The sequence below is a fragment of the Macaca nemestrina genome, chromosome 12 (genome assembly GCF_043159975.1).
Source record: "Macaca nemestrina isolate mMacNem1 chromosome 12, mMacNem.hap1, whole genome shotgun sequence".
NCBI classification, from domain to species: domain Eukaryota; kingdom Metazoa; phylum Chordata; class Mammalia; order Primates; family Cercopithecidae; genus Macaca; species Macaca nemestrina.
Genome location: NC_092136.1, coordinates 121,319,436 through 121,341,373, shown reverse-complemented (window position 1 = coordinate 121,341,373; position 21,938 = coordinate 121,319,436). Strand labels below are relative to the sequence as shown.

Below are 21,938 nucleotides of genomic sequence, written 5' to 3'. Positions count from 1 at the left end.
GGTACTCAATAAAAAAAATTCCTATCATGCACAAACTTCCCATTGCTTCCATACTGGCACGTTGCTCAGATGGCACTGACTCTGGCTCCAACCTCTCTCTGCCAGTGCTGCTCCACTTAAAGCAAACTAAGACCCTCCTTCAGCTCTGCTTCAGTGAAGTGGGAAACACAGACCACGATGGCCAAAGTGAAACTGCTCTCTCTAGAGACCTCTCTGGAAAGTGACTTCAGGGAGGCTCCATAAAATATCCACTCCAGCAGGCCATCCCTGCAACACCCTTCCTCTGACCTCTGCGTAAAGACAGTGACACTTCTCCCCAACCTCAAGCAGACCCCACTCACATTAATAGGATGTCTTGTGACAAACTGGGCTGCTCGCATGGGCTTCCGGCCAAAGGAGACCCAGAGCTGGACAGAAGACTGCTGTTGACTGCCCAAGAGATGCTGCCAAGGAAGAGGAGAAAAAAAAAATTAATGGTGCCACATTACAGTCATTCAAAAGCAGCAAAAATAAAAATAGAAGAACCAGATTCTTCCAGTTCTACTGGAAACACAAAATAGAGACTGATTGCAAATTCATATTTTTGCAGCGTCTGCCATCACTGGGCAGCTTGGGTTGCACTGCTTCATCTTAGATACCTGGTTTGCAACAGACACTAGATACTCCGTGGATATTAGATAAGGAAGGAAATGGTATGATGGTAGAACTTGGACTAGAGGAGGTTGTTGGAGGCTGCCAACACTTCAGTAGAGTAAGAGATAGAAAGAGGATTGTGTGATGAGGCTGAAGAAACAGGCAGGGAGGAGCCTACAGCCCCCAAACCACTAAAGGGTGAGATCAGCCACACACCATGCACACAAAACATGTTCTTTTCTTCTTTCTACTCCTATTTTTAGATTACAAGGATGCTGCAGTCACAAGGCTTTAATTTGCACCAAGACTTGAGAGAATATTCATTGATTCTGGTTTTCCATCTCTGAATAATCTCATTGAGGAAGGTCTTTTGCTAGAATATATATTCATTGGTAGAGTATTCAACATGATGTTGACCACATCACATTGCATTTTAGAGACTTTTAAGTCACAGCAAGAATCTTGGAAATGTGTATAAAAGCATCAGATTAAGAGCTAGCTCTACCAACTGAAAAAATGACAAAAATCTCTCTAGCTTTCAGTTTATTCATCTACAAAAGGAGAAGCTTATTTGGATCCAGACTTCCATATAGATGGGTTTAAATGGTCCAGCAACCCTGTAAACACATATGCAAATTTTTTATATACACTTATTTATTTTGCTATGGAGGCTCCATACGTTTTATCAGATTCTCAAGAAAGTCCACAATTCCAAAAAAGATAAGAACTGTTACAGAGACTCTGTGTGGTTTCTTCCAGCTCTAAAAGAACACGGCCAGAAACTGAAGGCAAATGTTGCATATCTGTCAGGAAAGACACAGGGAGGCACACCCTCATGTGGACATAATCGTACAAATGACTATTAAACTTATTGAGATGTTGGGATTCCCAGCCAGAGGGGTTACTTTGGCTTCACTTATCCTTGACTAGGTTGCTGTTTGTTATAGATATTAACTTCCTAAAGAGTAAGGAACATACCCATTTATTTTATCTGTAATATAACAACTCAGTACCCTGTGCTCACACATGCCCTATAAATACTGTGAGGACCCAGTTGATAAAGACAAAGTTACTTTTAATCCATTTGAGCAGCAGACATTCAAACTACCACTGAACAAATGGTTAAAAGTAGTTTGTTTTCAAGAAATCAGGTAAAGAGGTACAAAAGACTGCCCACCAAAATGGAAACCTGAAAACCATATTAATAGCTGTACTAAACATGGGGCTGTAGGAAATGATGGATCTATTAAAAACGTAAAAGCATATTAACTGAATGAGAAAACAATTCCCAGCAAAATTGTTACATATAAATTCCAAAAGCCCTCATTAAGCTGATAAAATGTTATGACTATGTCAGATGATTAGTTTCAGTCAGCCTATATACACACATTTTTGTGAATATATAGAGGAACATATCAATGAAATATACATTTTTATGCTTTGTTTTTTACTACTTCCAACTGTCAGTAAAACTTTTAAAAGAGTGATTTCTCAATGACACCCAGGCTCATCATTAGTTAAAAATACTTAACAATTGCTGCTGCAAGGCCTGAGTATTAAGAATATATTTCACAGGTCAGTCTTACCTCGTAAATGCAAAAATCACAGAATACTACAATCATCGAACCAAAAATAATCTCAAAATGCATTGATCCCACTTCCTTCTTGGAGAATTATTCCTAAACCTGGACAATTCAGGTTCATTCTTAATGCATTTTTAAAGAGTTATTATATTGGTTTACTGCCACCAAGAAATATATTAACAATTAAGCTATGGTACACTAGTGATTGTAAGATGTATTGTAAGGCTCTGAGATTTTTCTTAATAAACCGTAGGTTTTGGGTTGGTTTGTTTTTTATCTCTAATATTATAAAAGCAAATCATACTCATGGAAAACATCCAACAGCACAGATGAGTACAAGGTAAATGCAGAGGCTCTGCTCTGACCTCCACATCCCTCCTCCCACTCTACCCTGCAGAGTGCCCAGTGGCTAACAGCTCTTGTGCATCCTTTCAGAAATACACTGTGCCACCACACACAAGCATACTTACATAGTGACAGACACTGCTACATCTACCCTCAACACCCATTATCCCTTTCCTTCCGAGCACTGGGACCCTGACAACATCCAGGATAAATGACTGCACTTCTCTACCATTTTTGCAGCTATGGCTAGTCATGTGATTAAGTACTAGTCAATAAGATTAAAAACAGAAGTCTTGTGTTGGATTTCTAGGAAGGCTGCTTAAATAGATGGAATTGGTGGGAAGAGGTCCTACTTGCTGTCTTTCCTTATTCTTCCTAACTGCAATAAGGACTTGAAGGCTAGTGTGGATGTCTTGAACCACGAGGTAATCTTGAGAATGGAAATCATTAGTCAGGATGGTAGAACGTTAAGACAGATATCTGGGTTCCCAAGAACATCAGGACACCAACATACCAGCCCAAGACAGCCTACCTCCAGGCAGCGAGGGGGAGAAAACTAAACTCCTGACTTGGTTAAGCAACTTTTCTTTCTAGTCTATTACCAGCAACCTAACACAATTCTAAACTGACACAGGCAATTTAATTTTTCACATATAATTTGGATCATGATATAAATGCTGTTTTATTACTTAACTTTTTCCATTAACAGTATATCTTACTGTCCCACAATTTAACATTTTATCACTGGCAATGTATCTTAGACATCTTTCCACTTAACAGCTATTGGTAGGCATTTGGGTTATTTCCAAAAACATTTCTTAAACACACACACACACGTATATATTTATTACTTTTTCAGAACTGCACAATACTGTTGGTAGGATGCATTCTTAGAGAAGAATTCTTAAGTCAAAATTTGTATTTTTGACAGCTATCATGAAATGGCCCTCCTGAAAGGCTGTACCAGCTAACACATCCACAAACACACATACCTTCATCAATTACTAGGAATGATTTAAATGTTTTAATCTAAGTCAATCCTATATCCTATAGAGTCTGAGAATTTATAAAAAGTTTTTTTTTTATTTTGTTTTCATTTCTGATAATTAAAAATAAATTTGGTCAGGCACAGTGGCTCACGCCTGTAATCCCAGCACTTTGGGAGGCCAAGGTGGGCAGATCACGACGTCAAGAGATCAAGACCATACTGGCCAATATGGTGAAACCCTGTCTCTACTAAAAATACAAAAATTAGCTAGGCATAGTGGAGTATGCCTATAGTCCCAGCTACTCGGGAGGCTGAGACAGGAGAATCACCTGAACCCAGGAGGCGGAGGTTGCAGTGAGCCGAGATCATGCCACTGCACTCTAGCCTGGCGACAGAGAAAGACTCCATCTCAGAAAAAAATAAATAAACAAATAAATCCATCTAGGTATGCGAATAACCTGAATTTCCCTTTATATTTGAGATTGTGTTAAGAGCAGAAAGAAATGGAGGAGGATCAAGAAGAGGAGAAAGGAACTAAATAAAGGATACTCTTATCAAGTAAAGGCCAAAGGATACTGCAATGAGCTATCCCACTGAAAGTTGCATGGCAGCTCAGCTAGAGAAAATGCGTAAAGAACTAAGCCCTCCCAGGGCATGTGGAAGCACAGGGCCACTAGTTCAGAAGCACCAGAGCCATGGGTCACATCCTCCCTTGAAGCAGCAACGAAGCTTCAGCAAAACATCCTCATCCACATTAATGTTGTTTACAAAAAAAAAATCATAAATAAAACATAGCTAAAATCCGACATCTGGGATATTCCAGGGGGTAAAAAGGAGTGAGTAGATAGCTAAGGAGAGGTTGGCAAACGTAGGTAAGTAATATTGAAGCTGAATGAGGGCACATGGGGAGGTCATATCAGCATTAACTGTTCTTTCGTGTAGGTTGGAAAATGCCTATAATAAAGTTTACAAAGTTAATATTAATTGGAAGCATTTCTAGGAACTCTAAAAATATACTCACCCATAAAAGCAAGAAAAACACTGACAAAAATCTTCAAAATCAACTTTTTCACAATTCTGCAAATGAAATAAAGAGTTCCAAAAATTCAAGGCACATTTATTCAAGAACAATGGCTGAATCTTGGCAAGAATAGCCAGCTTTGTGATGTTTTCATTTGCCCTAATCCCATCCCCCTCTCTCTAGCTCTGTGGTAGCCTTGGAAACCCACAGCCTCACATCTACAATAGCTGTGAAAAACAGCAGCCTAGCAGCCACTGGAGAGGACAAAATAGGTCTGGAGTTCCCAAAAAGCCTGACCTGTCTGGGGGCTCACAGGAAAGTGCATTATCAGCACTTGTCCTTATATAGCCTGACTTGGTTCATGATATAGACAGCCTTATAGCCAGCCAAGGTATTTACTGAAAACAGTGAATAAAAACTAGCAAATGCTTATCATCATAACTGCTGAAGACAGTATTACCAATTAGGAATAAAAAGAGGCTAACTAAAAAGCTTAAAAGGAAAAACTGGGGAAGAAGATGCCCTTAGGAGACTTCAGTAAGCTCTAGAATACTCCTGGGACTCCACAAAGTCAAGCACATAAGAGCTGTGAGTATGCTCAAGAAAGAAATGAACAGGGTCTAATCTCTTACCTCCAGCTAATCTTGAAGCTCTACATAAGCAGGAAGTGAAGGCTAGGACAGAGTTGTAAACTGCCTGCCAAAGCATTGAAGGTATACCCAAACACACACCCAGAGGCCATTAGCAAAGGCTGAGGGACTTAGTGGTTCAAAGTGTTTAAGAAAATCTCTGTCTTATCATTAGCTGACCAATAAGCTAAATTATGAGATACTTCAGTAGCAATAACAATAAAGAACACAAACTTGATAGCAGTATAGGAAACTCCCTGAACAACAAAAACAACAACAACAAAAACAGCAACAACAACAAACAGCAACAACACAAAACCCTGAGGAGGGGGTGTCAGTGGTGGGGAGCTGCCACACCATTTAAAATGTCCAGTTTTCAATAAAAAAATCACAGGACAAGAAACAACAAAGTATAGCCTATACACAAGCAAAAAGAATAGTCAGTAGAAATTGTCCTTAAAAGCTCAGACGTTAGACTAAGTAAAAAAAAAAAAAATTCAATAAGCTATCATATATATATTCAAAGGACTAAAAGAAATCATGTATAAAGTATGAAAGGACAGTATGAGAACAATGCCTCATCAAATAGAGAGTATCAATAAAGAAATAAAAAAATTAAAAAAAAAAACAAGCAAATAGAAATTTGGGAGTTGAAAAGTATAATAAATCAAAAGAAAAATTTAGTAGAGGCGTTCAACAGCAGATTTGAACCAGGAAAATAAAAAAGCAGTGAACTTTAAGACATGTCAATTGTGATATCTTAGTCTGACCAAAAAAAAAAAAAAAATGTTAAAAATAAACAGAGCCTAAAAGAACCAGGAAACACCATCAAGTGTCCTGACATACAAATTACTGAAGTCATTGACGAGATGACAGAATAAAGGAGAAAGAATATTTGAAGAAATAATGACCCAAAACTCCCCAAATTTGATGAAAACCATAAATCCAGTAAGCTCAATGAATTCCTAAAAGGATAAACTCAGAGACCCATTCCCAGGCACACCATAGTAAAACTGTTGAAAGCCAAAGATAAAGAAACTTGGAAAGCAGCAAAAGAAAAATGACTCATCTTATATAAGAAGTCTTCAATTAGACTAAAACTGTACTGATGGGCTTTAAGAGTATAAAGATGAGACAATAATAGCACAAAAGCAGGGACACAATAAAGCTATATAATGACAAAGATTTTGTACACTACTAAAGTTACATTGTTATTAATCCAAATTAGATTTCATAAATTAAGATATTTATTATACTCCCCAAAGCACATATTAAGAAAACACCTGGGAAAAATTTAGTGAAAGAAGGTACAAGGGAATTTAAATGTTACCCTAGAAAAATCTGCATTTAATATAAAAGAAGGCAGTAATGAAGTAATAGAGGAACCAAAAACAAAAAAAAAATGAGGAATATAGAAAGCAAACAGCAATAGCAGATATATAATCTACCTTTTAGTAATTACATTAAATGTAGGTGAATTAAACACCCTAATCAAAAGGCAGAAATTGAAAGAATGCATAAAAGACCTGACACAACCATATGCTATTTACAAGGATTCAAAGATACAAATAGATTGAAACTACAAGGATGAAAAAATGATATGCTCTGTGATATGGTTTGGCTGTGTCCCCACCCAAATCTCATCTGGAATTCCCACATGTTGTGGGAGGGACCAGGTGGGTGGTAATTGAATCATGGAGGCAGGTCTTTTCCATGATAGTGTTATTATCACTGTTCTCCTGATAGTGAATAAGTCTCATGAGATCTGATGGTTTTTAAAATGAGGGGTTTTCCTGCACAAGCTCTCTTTGCCTGCTGCCATCCATGTAAGACATGACTTGCTCCTGCTTGCCTTCCACTATGATTGTGAGGCTTCCCCAGCCATGTGGAACGATAAGTCCATTATAAATCTTTTTTGTAAATTGCCCGGTGTTGGGTATGTCTTTATTAGCAGCACGAAAACGGACTAATACACCATGTTAACTGTACCCAGAAGAAAAGAATAGCTATAATAATAGTCAAAATAGAATTTAAGACAAAAAATAGTTACTAGAGACAAGGAAGGACATTTAATAATGATAAAAGTGTCAATCTAGAAGAATTAACAATCATAAACATATATGCACCTAACAACAGAACTCCAAAGCACATGAGGGAAAACTGCCACAATTGAAGGGAGAAATAAATAATTCAAGATGATAACAGTTAGAGATTTCAACAGTTAAAGATTTTCCCATCTTCAATATAGAACAAGGCAGAAAAGGAAAAAGATAAACTGAACATCACCATCAACCAAGTAGATTTAATAAACATTTCTAGAACATAATACCCAACAACAGCAGAATACACATTCTTTTCAAAGCACATCTTTCGTTTCACATGTTCAGCCACATTCTCAAGGATAACAGATGTTAAGTATTAAAATAAGCCTCAATACATTTAAAAAGAACTGAAACCATATAAAGTACATTCTGTGATCATAATGGAATAAAATGAGAAACCAAAAAGACAAGGAAATTCACAAATATATTGAAATTAAACAACACATTCAAAAATCATTAGTGGGTCAAAAGGAATCACAAGAGTCATTAGAAAATACTTTAAGATGAATGAAAATGAAAACATAAGCATATGAAATGCAGCTAAAGCAGTGATTAGAGAAAAATGTATACCCATAATCACTTATATTAAAAAAGAAGAAAAATATCAAGTCAATAACCTGACTATCCACCTTAAGAATGTAGAAACATAAGGGCAAACTAAGCCCAAAGCAAGCACAATGAAAGAAATACAAAGATTCGAGTAGGAATAAATGAAATACAGAAGAGAAAAAGAATAAAGAAAATTACTCAAATAATATACTGATTCTTTGAAAAGATTAACAAAATTTAATAAACTAGACTACAAGCTAGACTTGCCAAGAAAAGAAGACTCAAATTATTAAAATTAGGAAAGAAATAAGAAACATCAACAACCTCACAAAAATAAAAAAAGAAGATCAGTATAAATACTATGAATAATTGAAAATTAAATAACCTAGAAGAAATGAACAAATTACTAGAAAGATACAAACTGCTGAAACTGAACCAAAGATAAATTTTAAAAACTAAAAAGATTGAATTAGTAACCAGAAAACTTCCCACAAAGACGGTAAATTCTGCCAAACAAATTAAACGATAAAAATGATTATAAACCAAGAGCATGTGGGATTCATTCCAAAAATGTGCACTGGTTTAGCATATGAGAAAGATCCATCAATGTAACAGTCAATGTTAACAGACTAAAGGAGGAAAAAAGAAACATATGATATCACAACTGACACAGAAAAAGCACTGACAAAATCCCAGACTTTTTCATGATAAAAACACTCAACAACCTAGGAATAGAAGGGAACCTTTCTCAAATTGGTAAAGGGCATCTAGAAAAACCCCACAGTTAAAAATCATACTTAATGGTATAAGACTGAATGCATTTCCCCTAAGATCAGGAATAAGACAAGGATGCCTACTTTCTCCACTCCTAGTCAACATTTTACTAGAGGTTCTAGCCAATGCAGTTAGGCAAAAAAATAAACAAATAAAAGGCCTCCAGACTGGAAAGGAAGAATTAAAGGATGATGTTGTCTCTTTTAGCAGACCTAAGGAATTATCCTAAGGAATCCACACACCAAAAAAGTTAGAACTAATAAAGTTCAGCAAAGTTGGAGAATATAAGATCACTAATACAAAAATCAATCATGTTTCTACATACTAGCAATGAACAATCTGAAAATGAAATAAAGAAAAGATTCATTTACAATGGAGCCAAAAAGGATACTTAGGAAACCTTTTTTTTTTTTTTTTGAGATGGAGCCTCACTCTGTCACCCAGGCTGGAGTGCAGTGGCACGATCCCAACTCACTGCAATCTCTGTCTCCTGGGTTCAAGCAATTCTTCTGCCTCAGCCTCCTGAGTAGCTGGGACTACAGGTGCACCCCACCACACCCAGCTAATTTTTGTATTTTTAATAGAGACAGGGTTTCACCATATTGGCCAGGCTGGTCTCGAACTCCTGACCTCGTTATCCGCCCACCTCAACCTCCCAAAGTGCTGAAATTACAGGTGTGAGCCACCGTGCCCAGCCAGGAGAAGTTTTTAACTAAAGAAGTCCAGGACTTATACACTGAAAACCAGAAAATCCAGTTGAAAGAAATTAAAGACAACCTAAATAAATGGAAGAATATCCTTTCTCCATGCATTGGAAGACATAGTATATTGAGATGGTAATACTCTCCAAATTGTGTTGAATCTGTAGATCAATCAATATCAAAATCTCTTCTGTGGTTTTTGTTGTTGTTGTTGTTTTGGCAAAAAATTGACAAGCAGATCTTAAACACACATTGAAAGAATAGCCGATACAATCTTGAAAAAAGAACGAAGTTGGAGAGTTCTAATTTACCACATTCAAAACTTATTACAAAACTACAGTAATCAAGACAGTGTGATGTTGAGATAGGGATAGACATATAGATGAATGGAACAGAACTCAGAGTCCAGAAACAGGCCAAGTGCAGTGGCCTGGGCAACATAGTGAGACCCTGTCTCTTCAAAAACTTAGCCAGGCTCAGTGGTGCATGCCTGTAGTCGCAGCTACTCAGGAAGCTGGGGCGGGAGGACCATTGGGCTTGTGAGTTCAAAGCTGCAGTGAGCCATGACCATGCCACTACATTCCAGCCTAGGTGACAGCAAAACTGTCTCAAAAAAAAAAAAAAAAGAGACAGAGAGAGAAGGAGTCCAGAAATAAATTCTCATTTATGAGAAATTAATTTTCAACCAAGGTACCAAGAGAAAAGTATAGCCTTTCAACAAATGGTGCTGGGACAACTGGTTATCCACATACAAAAGATGAAGGTAAACAACTACTTCACACTAGATACAAAAATTAATTGAAAATGAAATGAATCATAGACTGTAAGAGCTAAAACTACATAACTCTTAAAGGAAAAGGAAGCATATCTTCATGACCTCAGATTAGGCAATAGTTTCTTGGATATAACAATAGAACAGGCAACAACAAAAAAAATTGATAAATTGAACTTCATCAAAATTAAAAACAAGGCTGGGTATGGTGGCTCGTGCCTGTAATCCCAACACTTTGGGAGGCCAAGGTAGGAGGATTGCTTGAGCCCAGGAGTTTGAGACCAGCCTGGGCAACTTGATGAAACCCCATCTTTACAAAAAATAAAAAAATTAACAGGTATGGTGGCACATGCCTGTGGTCCCAGCTACTCAGGAGGCTGAGGTAGGAGGACTGCTTGAGCACACGAAGATCACGGCTGCAGTGAGCCATGATTGCTCCACTGCACTCCAGCCTGGGTGACAGAGTAAGACCCCCAACTCAAAAAAATAAAAAGAAAAACTTTAGTGCTGAAAAAGAAAAGAAAGTAAAAAGATAAACCAGGGAATGGCAGAAAAGATTTGCAAATCATGTAACTTATATATAAAGAATATATAGAAAAAAGAACTACTATAACTCAAGAACAAAAAAGAACCCAATTTAAAAACGGACAAAGGACTTGAATAGACATCTGTCCAAGAAAGACATACAAATGGCCAACAGCCACATGAAAAGATGTTCAACATATGTTCAACATCCTTAGCCATCAGGAATTCAAATTAAAACCATTAGATACCACTTCACACTTAACTGGGATGGCTATCATCCAAAAAACAGTAACAAATGTTGACAAGGATATGGGAAAACTACACCCTAATACATTTCTGGTGGGAATATAAAATGGTACAATAGTTTTGGAAAACCACTTGACCGATTCTCAAAAAGTTAAACAGAATTGTCAGCTGGGCACAGTGGCTCACGCTTGTAATCCCAGCACTTTGGGAGGCCAAGGTGGGCGGATCACAAGGTCAGGAGATCGAGACCACCCTGGCTAACATGATGAAACCCCGTCTCTACTAAAAAATACAAAAAATTAGCCAGGCGTGGCAGCAGGCACCTGTAGTCCCAGCTACTCGGAGGCTGAGGCAGGAGAATAGCGTGAACCTGGGGAGCTTGCAGTGAGCCGAGATCGTGCCACCAAACTCCAGCCTGGGTGACACAGCAAGACTCTGTCCCGAAAAAAAAAAAGAATTGCCACATGACCCAGTAGTTATGCTCCCAGGTATAAACCCAACAGAATTAAAACCATAAGTTCACACACAAACTTGCACAGGAACATTCACAGCAGCACTGTTTGTAACAGTGAAATAGTAAACACAAGCCAAATGGCCACCAACTAATAGATGGATAAATAAAATATGTTATATTCATTGCAGATACTAGTCAGCCATTAAAAATGGTTAAAGTAATTATACATGCTACAATATAAATGAAACTTGAAAACATTATACTGTGAAAGAAACCAGTCACAAAACGTCACTGATATAGTTTGGCTATGTCCCCACCCAAATCTCATCTTGAATTGTAGCTCCCCCATAATCCCCACGTGTCATGGGAGGGACCTGGTGGGAGGTAACTGAATCATGGGGGTGGATTCTCCTGTGCTGTTCTCAACATAGTGAATAAGTCTCACGAGATCTGATGGTTTTATAAAGGGCAGTTCCCCTGCACACGCTCTCTTGCCTGCTGCCATGTAAGCCATGCCTTTGCTCCTCCTTCACCTTCTGCCTTGATTGTGAGGCCTCTCCAGCCATGTGGAACTGTGAGTCTATTAAACCTCCTTTTCTTTATAAATAACCCAGTCTAGGGCATTTCTTCATAGCAGTATGAAAATGAACTAATACAGTCACAAATTGTATGATTTCTATTATATAAAATGCCCAAGATAAGCAAAGCCGTAAAAATACTAGATTAGTGATTACCAGCATCAGGGAGGAAAAGGGAAGTAATGGTAATGGGTATGTGGTTTCTTCTGTGGGATGATAAAAATATTTGGAATTAGGTAATGATGATCATTGCACAACTTTATGAATATACTAAAAACCACTGAATTGTACACTTAAAAAGGTTAAATTTTGTAGAATGTGAATTGTATCTGAACACAGTTGTAACAAATATTAATTTTAAATGTACTGGTATTATAGTTTTATTTTTAATCTGTAAATGTTTGGGTTTTATTGATCGTGTATGAGAGTTATAAGCATTAGGTGCTTATACGTAGCTTTATATTTGCATACATTTAAGTAACATAGTTAAAATAATACGTAAGTAATTTGATTTGGGTCAGTTATCCTATAATTCACAACACAGTTTTGTCAGCTGATTTCTCATCTAGAAGGCCACAACATCTTGCAGCAGTTACTAAACTCTTCTGTTGCCTCTGATCAACATTAGAGACTAAATTAGCTTAAGGTTGAAAATTGGTTTTCAATAGTGAAATTGGTGGTTGCTTGGTCAGAATCATGAAAATATACATGGGCCTTCACTTGGGAGATCGACGTGACATCAAAATACTTGAATTGGGCATAATGTTCTAAAGATACCATCCTGTCATTAACAGGGCATAACAATTGAGAGAGGACCATAACCTATACTTTTTGGGATAATGCCTGGGACTTGTCAAAACAATGCGATTCCAGTTACCTGATGCCAACTGAAGGGGTAACAGACAACTAGCAGCATAGTCAGCAACTACAGGTAGTCAGACAACTATCCGTAAAGGTCCAGATAATAGGTATTTTCGGCTTTTGGAGCCATACTGCTTCTGTATAGTTAACTATGCAACTCGACCACTGCGGTATGAAAGCAACCTTAGACCACACATAAGCAATGACTATGGCTGTGTCCCAGTAAAACTTCATTTACAAAAACAGGTGGTGGGCCACAGTTTCCTAGCATCCACTCTAGAACATAACGTGTGCAGCATGCAAGGCATGGGTGGCTGCATCACCTGTAAGGACACAGAAGAGACCTCAAGTCCACAGATCATGTCTTTGCGTACTGATACACATTTGTGCCAGAAATATCTGAGCCTGGCTTGCATGATAATCTTAATCTGGTAGTGAGGCTGTGAGGTTGTAGGGGAGTAGCTAACCCTGACCCACCTCAAGCTTTTCGGAAATTACTGTTATCTACTGAAAGAGTCTCACAGTTGTATATTACCAAATTAACAAATCACAGAGGAACATCATTGTTTCTTTAATGGTCCTATCATTTTGATGTAGACTATGAAGACAAATAAGTGAACTTTATGTCAAAAAGCAAGGAATAAAAATTAAACTAGACAGCTTAAGGGCAACAAATACAAAGCACATTACAAAGCCAGAGCAAGGCCAACAGGGTACCAGGAGGTTCTGAAGACCTGGACACCAGCTCCAGTCCCGAAGCCAGGGGGCTGAAACAGTAACTTGCAAAGGACTGTAATTATTCACGGTGCTGGAAGGAAGCAAAAGAGTTAATCACACAAAACCAACTTTCTGTAGTTTTAAAATCAGTTCTTTGATTTTCCCAATTTGATCTGAATTCATTTAACACTAAAGCCAGCTGGAATTCCCCAAGCTCAGGTAGCCTTAGAACTCGGCAAATCCCAGATAAAAAGTTACACTTGCAGGTTTCAACACTCCTACTGGGAGGGGATTATCTGACCAAGGCCAACTTTGTTTATCCTTGTGGTTTAGCAGTCTGATGTAATAAAAAGGAGGAAAGCACATATTTTACATGCTGTCCACAGCCAGTTGTGTTTCTTTTCTCATCAATCCATCCCTTGAGAAATATTCCCTAGATAGTAGTACAACTCTGTCATTTGAAGGATCTGCCTGTAGAAGGCTCAGGGCAGAGTTTCTCAAACTGGTGATTCTTAGACGGCCTTGAGATGCTCTGGGGAAAAGTGCATTTGAGCCCTGCAATCTGCACTTGTAACAACTGTCCTTGCCTGATGCTGATGTGGCTACTCCTAAGACCACAATTTGGGAAACACCTCTCAGTGGTGGCCCAACTCATCTTACCTACATCCTCTTGCTAACACCACTGACCTTGGACTCTGTTGGTTCATCCATGTGCAGGAGGAGGAGCCAACACATAACTACAGTTGCGCCACCAACAGCATATAAATAAATAAGCCATATAGAGAGTTAAGAATTGCCTATAAAAGTACCAAAAATTTAATACCTCTCCCACCGCATTTCTAAAAATTGACTACTTTTTAAATTTCGTGGGCAAACATGGCATTCATTCAACTCCATTGCGCATCTGCTGTGTACCAAACATTGTGCAAGGCACTGGGTATTGTATTAGTGAGATCGAAACAAACATGACCCCTAATCTTACCACTGGTTAGGTTTAATTAAAAACTCACCACAGGCACTCTGTAAATCAGATACATCTGGAGAACAGACATAGCTGTTAGATTGGAATGGAGGGCACAGAAAGCTCCAGCTGGAATATAACTTTTTTTTTTCTTTTTTTTTTTGAGATGGAGTCTTGCTCTGTTGCTCAGATTGGAGGGCAATGGCATGATCTTGGCTCACTGCAGCCTCCACCTCCCGACTTCAAGCAATTCTCCTGCCTCAGCCTTCTGAGTAGCTGGGATTACAAGCACGTGCCACCACACCAGCCTAATTTTTGTATTTTTAGTAGAGGTGGGGTTTCACCATGTTGACCAGGCTCGTCTCGAACTACTGACCTCAAATGATCCACCCACCTTGGCCTCCCAAAGTGCTGGGATTACAGGCATGAGCCACCATGCCCGGCCCAGCTGGGATATAACTTAAACTCTCGGCCGTGACACCTAGGAATAACCCGGTTAAGAGAAATGCACAACAGCTATCCATCCTGCCCTGGTTCACACAAAAAGGAGGACAAACCAGGCAGTCAGCCAATGTGTTTTAGCGTTCAGAATTAAAATCATACAATAACTCCAGGCCCAAGGTACCAAGGCAGAAAAGGCCTATAAACCCTGGAAAACTGAAGACAAGGTTTTAGACCATACTGAAAACTCAAGACTGTCCAACTGATGTCACAAGACACCAGTGCTTGGGCCTGATTTCTCATCTGTGTGTTCCCATCATCCCATCCCTGCCCAAAGTCATTCAAGGATGCTTATGTTTCTGGGCTGCTGTACATTTGTGCATGTGTGTCTAAGAGAAAGATAGAGAAAGAGACAGGCAAAGCAGGAAGGCAGTGAACCCATGTCTGTGGATCAATGCAAATGGCCCAACAAGAAAAACTGCCATAGGCTAATGGTTTTTCAGAACATTTTGCAAGGTGTGTAACTGAAAATGCCTCTAGCCTTTAGCCACCCACATCTCTCTTCTCATTCTGCCCTTACTCCCTGCTTTTCCTGCTGGGGAGGTCCTCTCTTGACCCTAAAAATCCTACTAAGAAGGTTGACCTACTTCCACCTTGCCTACTACCAATTATAGAAGTAAATGGGAACCTGAAGGAAAACATTGCGTCTGATTTCAGTCTCTAAGGTTAACAGTGACAGACAATACAGCAACCTCCCAGTTAGCAAAGGCCTTCAACAAAGCCTGAGTCAACAAGGGAAGGGCACCATCAGGAAAGCAAGCTAGTAGCCTCCCAGAAATAAGAGCCCCACCTGCCCTCGACTGGGCCTGGTTTTTTCCTTTACAACTAGGGTGATAAAGACTGAACTCAATACAGTTTCAAGACAAGTCCTGTTAAGTAATCATCTCTGGTTTTAAACGAGCAAGCCCGCCATTTCAGCATCTGGCTCCAAGACATCAAATCAAGGGGAAGATCTTCCCAGAGGCTGAGAGTTAAGCTACTTACTGACAGCTGGAAGCTTAATTACTGCTTTTCTTAGAGCATTAACTCCCACTAGCCAATGACTACACATCCTATTAGCCATGTAAATTAACATGTGTTGAAAAATCTCAAAGAAATCAGCCTAAATTTAAAGGAAATCAGGCAGTGGGATTAAAGGAAAGAAACCACTGAACCACCCTCCCCCCCCTCCATTCTTTGCTCTTTTCATAGGGATTTCAAAGCAATAGTCTTTGTCAAGAATGCTTGGCTACCAGGAAACAACCAAATTCCTAGAGCCTAGAGCCACTTTGAGTGTTTGTCCTAGGCCTCTCCACTCCTCTGACTTCCTAGCACCTGCCAAGCCCTTTGGGAATGTTCGTCAATGTTGAGAATCCTTCAGTCAATCTGTCCCAAGCACATCCTTCCGGTTCCTGTGTATGCAAACTCACCTATTTAATCACAGAATGCCAAACGTCACAAAGGAAACTCAAAAGTAGTTTATTCTTTAGTGCATTCAACTTACCACCACCTTTGTAGCAAACATGTACTTGTCCCGAAGCTGAAAATCTCGCACTTCCTCAAGGATCACTTCCTGGTTTTCCCGAGACTGGAAGAAATCGGTACTTCGGAAAACGGTGGAGTAGCCAGAGGGTTCATGTCGTTCAATGTAGATGGTATTTGGTTTGTCATAGGGATCAATTCCCCTGGCAGAAAAAAAAAAAAAAAAAAGGTTATCATTTGCACATTTAATTACTAGAGGTATGGAGGCTTTGCAATGAGGAAAATCAACTAGAATTTAGGCCTACCATGGTGTGACCTACAGATGATACTCTCCGTGCCTCAAACATATCCCTTTGGTTACTCCTTGACTCAGGATAGAGGGGACAAAACTGCCATTTGTAAAGTGTTTTATGTTGTTTTCAAAGCATCCTGGGTTTCGCTCAAGGCAACCCTGCCCTGCTTGGGAAGGGCAAAAAGTAATAGTACAAGATAAAATTTTTCAAAATTAATAAGCAAGGGACTGCTTGAAGCTATAAGCAAGTTTCTGGTCTCAAGTTACGCATCTCAGAGGAACGAAGGAGAGTTTTCCCAAACTGCTACATCCTCTGAAGAACATTACTGGAGAAACCACACTATGAACCTCTGAGCCTGATCCTTCCAAGGGACGCTGCCCTGTCTCTGCCCTGTCCCCTGCCAATGTCACGGATCTAGGCAATCTGGAGCTGCCTGTGCATTTCGTCTCCCATGAGGCTCTTCCACAAACTCTTTCTCGCACATACTGATCTCCTTGATGTCCTTCAGAAAGGGAGGACGCCTTTCTCCCTCTGTGCTTTTGCGAACACCACACTCCCACGAAGAGATGCTCTCCGCACACACTCTGATCCCTCCATCCAATTCCTACTCTCCTCTGTCATCCAGTTCCAGTCTTCATCTTCCAGGAAGCCTTCCTCAGTGCTGTCCTCTCTTCTCCCAACACTAGCAAAACATCGCTCTGCAGCACCCAATTCCAAGCCTTTCACATGAGTTTGAACTCCAGACAAAGGTACAAAACCCCTGTAGTTGGGCCATTTTTTAGAATCAGTCTTATTCCTTTACGCAGTAATGCCTCTTAGACACTGTATTTTATTGTTCACCATTATGTATTTGTCTGAGCTTCCTAGACATAGTATAGATGCCTTGGAAAACCATGTCTTAGATTTCTTTTCACCCTATAGTATTCCTAGCTGAAGAGATGCTTTCTGCATTGGATCTGTGGGGCAATTCGAGAAGCTAATCCAAAACGAAAACATAGAATGACCAGGCCAAACTACCTTGGAGAAGAACTTCTGAGCCAGTGTTCCCCAAAGAAGCCCCACACAGTAGCTCAGAGGACAACTCATCTGCTCCAGGTCTCCTAACATTCTCAAGAACACCAAGGCCATGGGAACCATTCAGCAAATGGAAAAAATAAATGGAAAAGTTGGGAAGATAGTCTTGTAGTAAGAATACAGAGTGATGACTCAAGGAAAGGCAGAAGGCCTCAGTTAGGTAATTGCCCTTATACAGTTCCATATGCATGATGGCTCTCAGAATAACGAAGGTAATTGTGTTAAAATTCCTTCAGAGATACACCATCAAGAGCATATTCTCCCCTACCCCTCCCACAAAGGAAGATAAGAAACAGAGAAACAAGAGCCTCTTTTGCCAGGTTCAGTGGGTCACACCTGTAATCCCAACACTTTGGGAGGCTGAGGCCAGGGTAGGGAGGGAGACCATTTGAACCCAAGAGTTCGGGACCAGCCTGGGCAACATAGTGAGACTCCACCTCTATAAAACATAAATTTAAAAATAGCCAGGCACATTGGCGCACACCTGTAGCCCCAGCTACTCAGGAGGCTGAGGTGGGTGGATTGAAGCCTGGAAGTTCGAGGCTGAGTGAGTCATGATTGTGCCACTGCACTCTAGCCTGGGCAACAGAGCAACACCCTGCCTCAAAAAAACAAAGAAAAAAGAGCTTCTTTTTACAATGAGAGCAAGACTTGAGTTTTGCCCTACAATCTGGATTCTTAGGGCAACGAAGAAACCAGCAGCCTTGGTCCTAGTGTGGGAGAAAACTATTCTTCACTATCAGATCCTCTGTGTGCATGTGTGGGCGGGTGGTGGCATGTTCTCTTCTTTTCCACAATTAGAAGTACTGATTAAAGTACTTCCTCTAGCCAGAGGATATGCAAATTAAAATGAGGCTGCTTGGTATTTTTAAAACGGCAGAGGAAGGAACCTTTATTGAGCTATTTTGAGACCCAGCTCACCTCTATTATTCCTTCCTAGCCAAAAGCAGCAGCCAACACCTAGAGATAGAAAGAACTATGACTTTCATCCCAATTTTCTTCCATAATCCATATTTGGACCTCCCATTTCTGCAAGCTGCTCCACCTACAAGTTCTTATACTTTGCAATCACTTAGACTTCCAGTGTCTTACGCTCACTGACACCTACTTTCTATTGTCTTTGCCCTCATTGAGAAATTCCACTCCTTGCTCTACCTCTGAGCAGTCACCAGCCTCACCTGGCCTCACCTGAAATCCCTCAATGATACTCCACAGGGTATCTTTAGTCCCCTCAGCTCCCCTCCAGGTCTTCCACTGTTCTGTCCGGCCAATCTCCAGCTCCCGACCATGTAAATTATTAGCTTTCCCACTCCTGCTGCTCCCAACTTGCCAAGCATTGTTGAACAAATGTATGTCATTATTCTGACAGACTAGATTACACTTTCACTTACTATGGGGAAACCTGAGGGGAAAAATCCCCTAAATAGCCTAAAATCCCCTAACCGACATGTCATTAGCTTAAATGAGATAAACCAGTCCTTTCTCCCAAGATATCTGTATATCTACACAGAGGCAGAAGGTACAATATAATTTTAGAACTTAAAAATTTCTAAATTGTATGTTCCCTTATCTAGTAATTCTGCTGGTTTGCCCTCTTATAGTTTCTTAAACAGATAAAAGAACAATTTTTCCCCTTAAAATTCAAATCAAGCAAAAGAAAGTTCTAATGGTTTTCCTTGAGCACAGGGTGTCCTTGGATGAGACTGTGGTTATAATTTCACTAAGATCCCACAACTTCTGCTCAAGGAAAATAGCAAAAGGGTCAGAAACAGCTACCCTCTGTGGAAACATAAACAAGAATCTATGGGTGTCTGACGATGGTCAGCTGTAAGGCTCCTCAACATGCCAGCTCCATCTTTACCATCCTCTATTACTAAGGAAGCAATACCAACTAAAAGACATTTCACTTTACATGGAGAACTAAAAGAAAGGCAGTAGCTACATCTTCTGGGACCATTACACGTAATGAGGACTAAAATTACTAGTAAAAATCTAAAAACACATGAAAAACTAGGAGATAGAAATATAAATACACACACATACAATCTATCTCATATTACAGCCAAAGGGCTAATCTCAAATACATAAAGAGCTCCTTGAAATCAATAATGAAAATACTAATAATCAAATAGAAAAGGGGCATGAAGCCAGGCACAGTGGCTCACACCTGTAATCCCAGCACTTTGGGAGGCCGAGGTGGGCAGATCACCTGAGGTTGGGAGTTTGAGACCAGCCTGGCCAACATGGTGAAACTTCGTCTCTACTAAAAATACAAAAATTAGCCAGGCATGGTGGTGGGCACCTGTGATCCCAGCTTCTCGGGAGAGCGAGACAGGAGAATCGCTTGAATCTGGGAGGCAGAGGTTGCTGTGAGCCAAGATCACACTACTGCACTCCAGCCTGGTCATACTTACACAAACAAACAAATAAATAAATAAACCACAATCCCAGCACTTTGGAAGGCCAAGGTGGGAGGACTGCTTGAGGCCAGGCGTTTGCAATCAGCCTGGGAAACACAGGGAGATCTCCTTTCTACAGAAAAATTTAAAAATTAGCTAGGCATGGCTGCACATGCCTGTAGTCCTACCTACGTAAGAGGCTGAGGTGGGAGGCTCACTTGAGCCCGGGAGTTTGAAGCTGCTGTAAGCTATGATACTGTCACTGCACTCCAGCCTGGGTAACAAAGTGAGACTCTCACTAAAAAATATAAAATAAAAATAAATAAAATTAGCCAGGCGTGGTGGCAGGCACCTGTAATTCCAGCTACCCGGGAAGCTGAGGCAGATAATTGCTTGAACCCTGGAGGCGGAGGTTGCAGTGAGCCAAGAACGCACCACTGCACTCCAGCCTGGGCAATAGAGCGAGACTCTGTTTCAAAAAAAAAAAAAAAAAGGACCCTTAAGCAGATTAAAAGATGTTCTAACTCTTAATAAGGAAAATGCAAATTAAAACCACAGAGATAATATTTCTTCCCTAACACACTGGCTGTGGAGGGAGACACTATTGTATATTGTTGAGATGAGGGCAAACTTGACACTTTCTATAGCGAGTCTGGCAATCTCTCCCAAAGCTACAAGTTTAAGGATTTATTCACCGGGATATATCAGTGCACAAAACTTACAAAAATCCTTGCCCTTGGGGAGCTTCCACTCTATTGAAGAGAGAAAGACAAATAATAACCATAATAATAGTGTATTAGAATGTGGTAAAGTGCTCTGCAAAACAGAACAGAATACAGTATAGGAGACTGTGAGTAATGGGGGAGTAGGTGCAATTTTATTTTTATTCATTCATTCATTCATTCATTCATTCATTTATTGAGATAGCATCTTGGTCTGTTGCCCAGACTGGAGTGCAGTGGCGCAATCTCGGCTCACTTCAACCTCCACCTAGCAGGTTCAAGCGATTCCCCTGCCTCAGCCTCCTGAGTAGCTAGGACTACAGGCACCTGCCACCACGCCCAGCAAATTTTTGCGTTTTTAGTGGAGACGGGGTTTCATCATGTTGGCCAGGCTGGTCTGGAACTCTTAACCTCAAACGTTCCACCCAACTCGGCCTCCCAAGGTGCTGGGATTACATGCGTGAGCCACCGCGCCTGGCCAGGTGCAATTTTAAATAGGATCCTAAGGTGGGCATAAATGAGGTGGGCTTCATTTAGAAGATATTATTTGAGCAAAGACTGGAATGAGGTAAGGGAGTACACAGTATAGTGTATCTTGGGTGGGAGTATTTTAGGCAGAGAAAACAGCAATTGCAAACATCCTGTTCCCTATGGTAAGAAGGTATCTGATATTTAATCAGAGAGAAATGACGAAGCATTTAAGGGTTCAAAGCAGAGGAACAGAATGATCTAATTTGTTTGAATAGACTCAAACCAACCACATGCTGAGAATTAATGGTAGAAAAACAAGAGTAAAAGCAGAAAGACTAGTTGGGAGACTAATGAGCAATGATACTGGAGGCTTGCAGTAAAAGTGGTACCTGACTAGAAGATTCTAGATATATATTGAAGGTGGAGCCAATAGGATTTCCTGATAGAATGAATGTAAAGCATAAAACAAATGTGAAATCAACAATGACACCAAAGATTTCAGCCTAAGCAAATGAGAAAAATTATGGGTGGTGTTGATTCGGGGTGGTAAAGATCAAGAGTCAATTTGGGAGATGTCA

The 21,938-nt window shown here is 39.9% G+C and overlaps 1 protein-coding gene across 2 annotated transcripts in view; it reads right to left on the bottom strand.

Moving 5' to 3' along the window:
* LOC105476491 (sortilin related receptor 1) overlaps positions 1-21,938 on the bottom strand; it is a 179,518-nt gene that overhangs the window by 119,308 nt on the left and 38,272 nt on the right. For both annotated transcript variants that reach the window (XM_071075729.1, XM_071075730.1), the window contains exons 6-7: positions 16,424-16,604; positions 342-443 (exon numbers count right to left, since the gene is read on the bottom strand). In XM_071075729.1, coding sequence (XP_070931830.1) covers positions 342-443; positions 16,424-16,604 — 283 coding nt within the window. The remainder of the gene's footprint in view (positions 1-341; positions 444-16,423; positions 16,605-21,938) is intronic.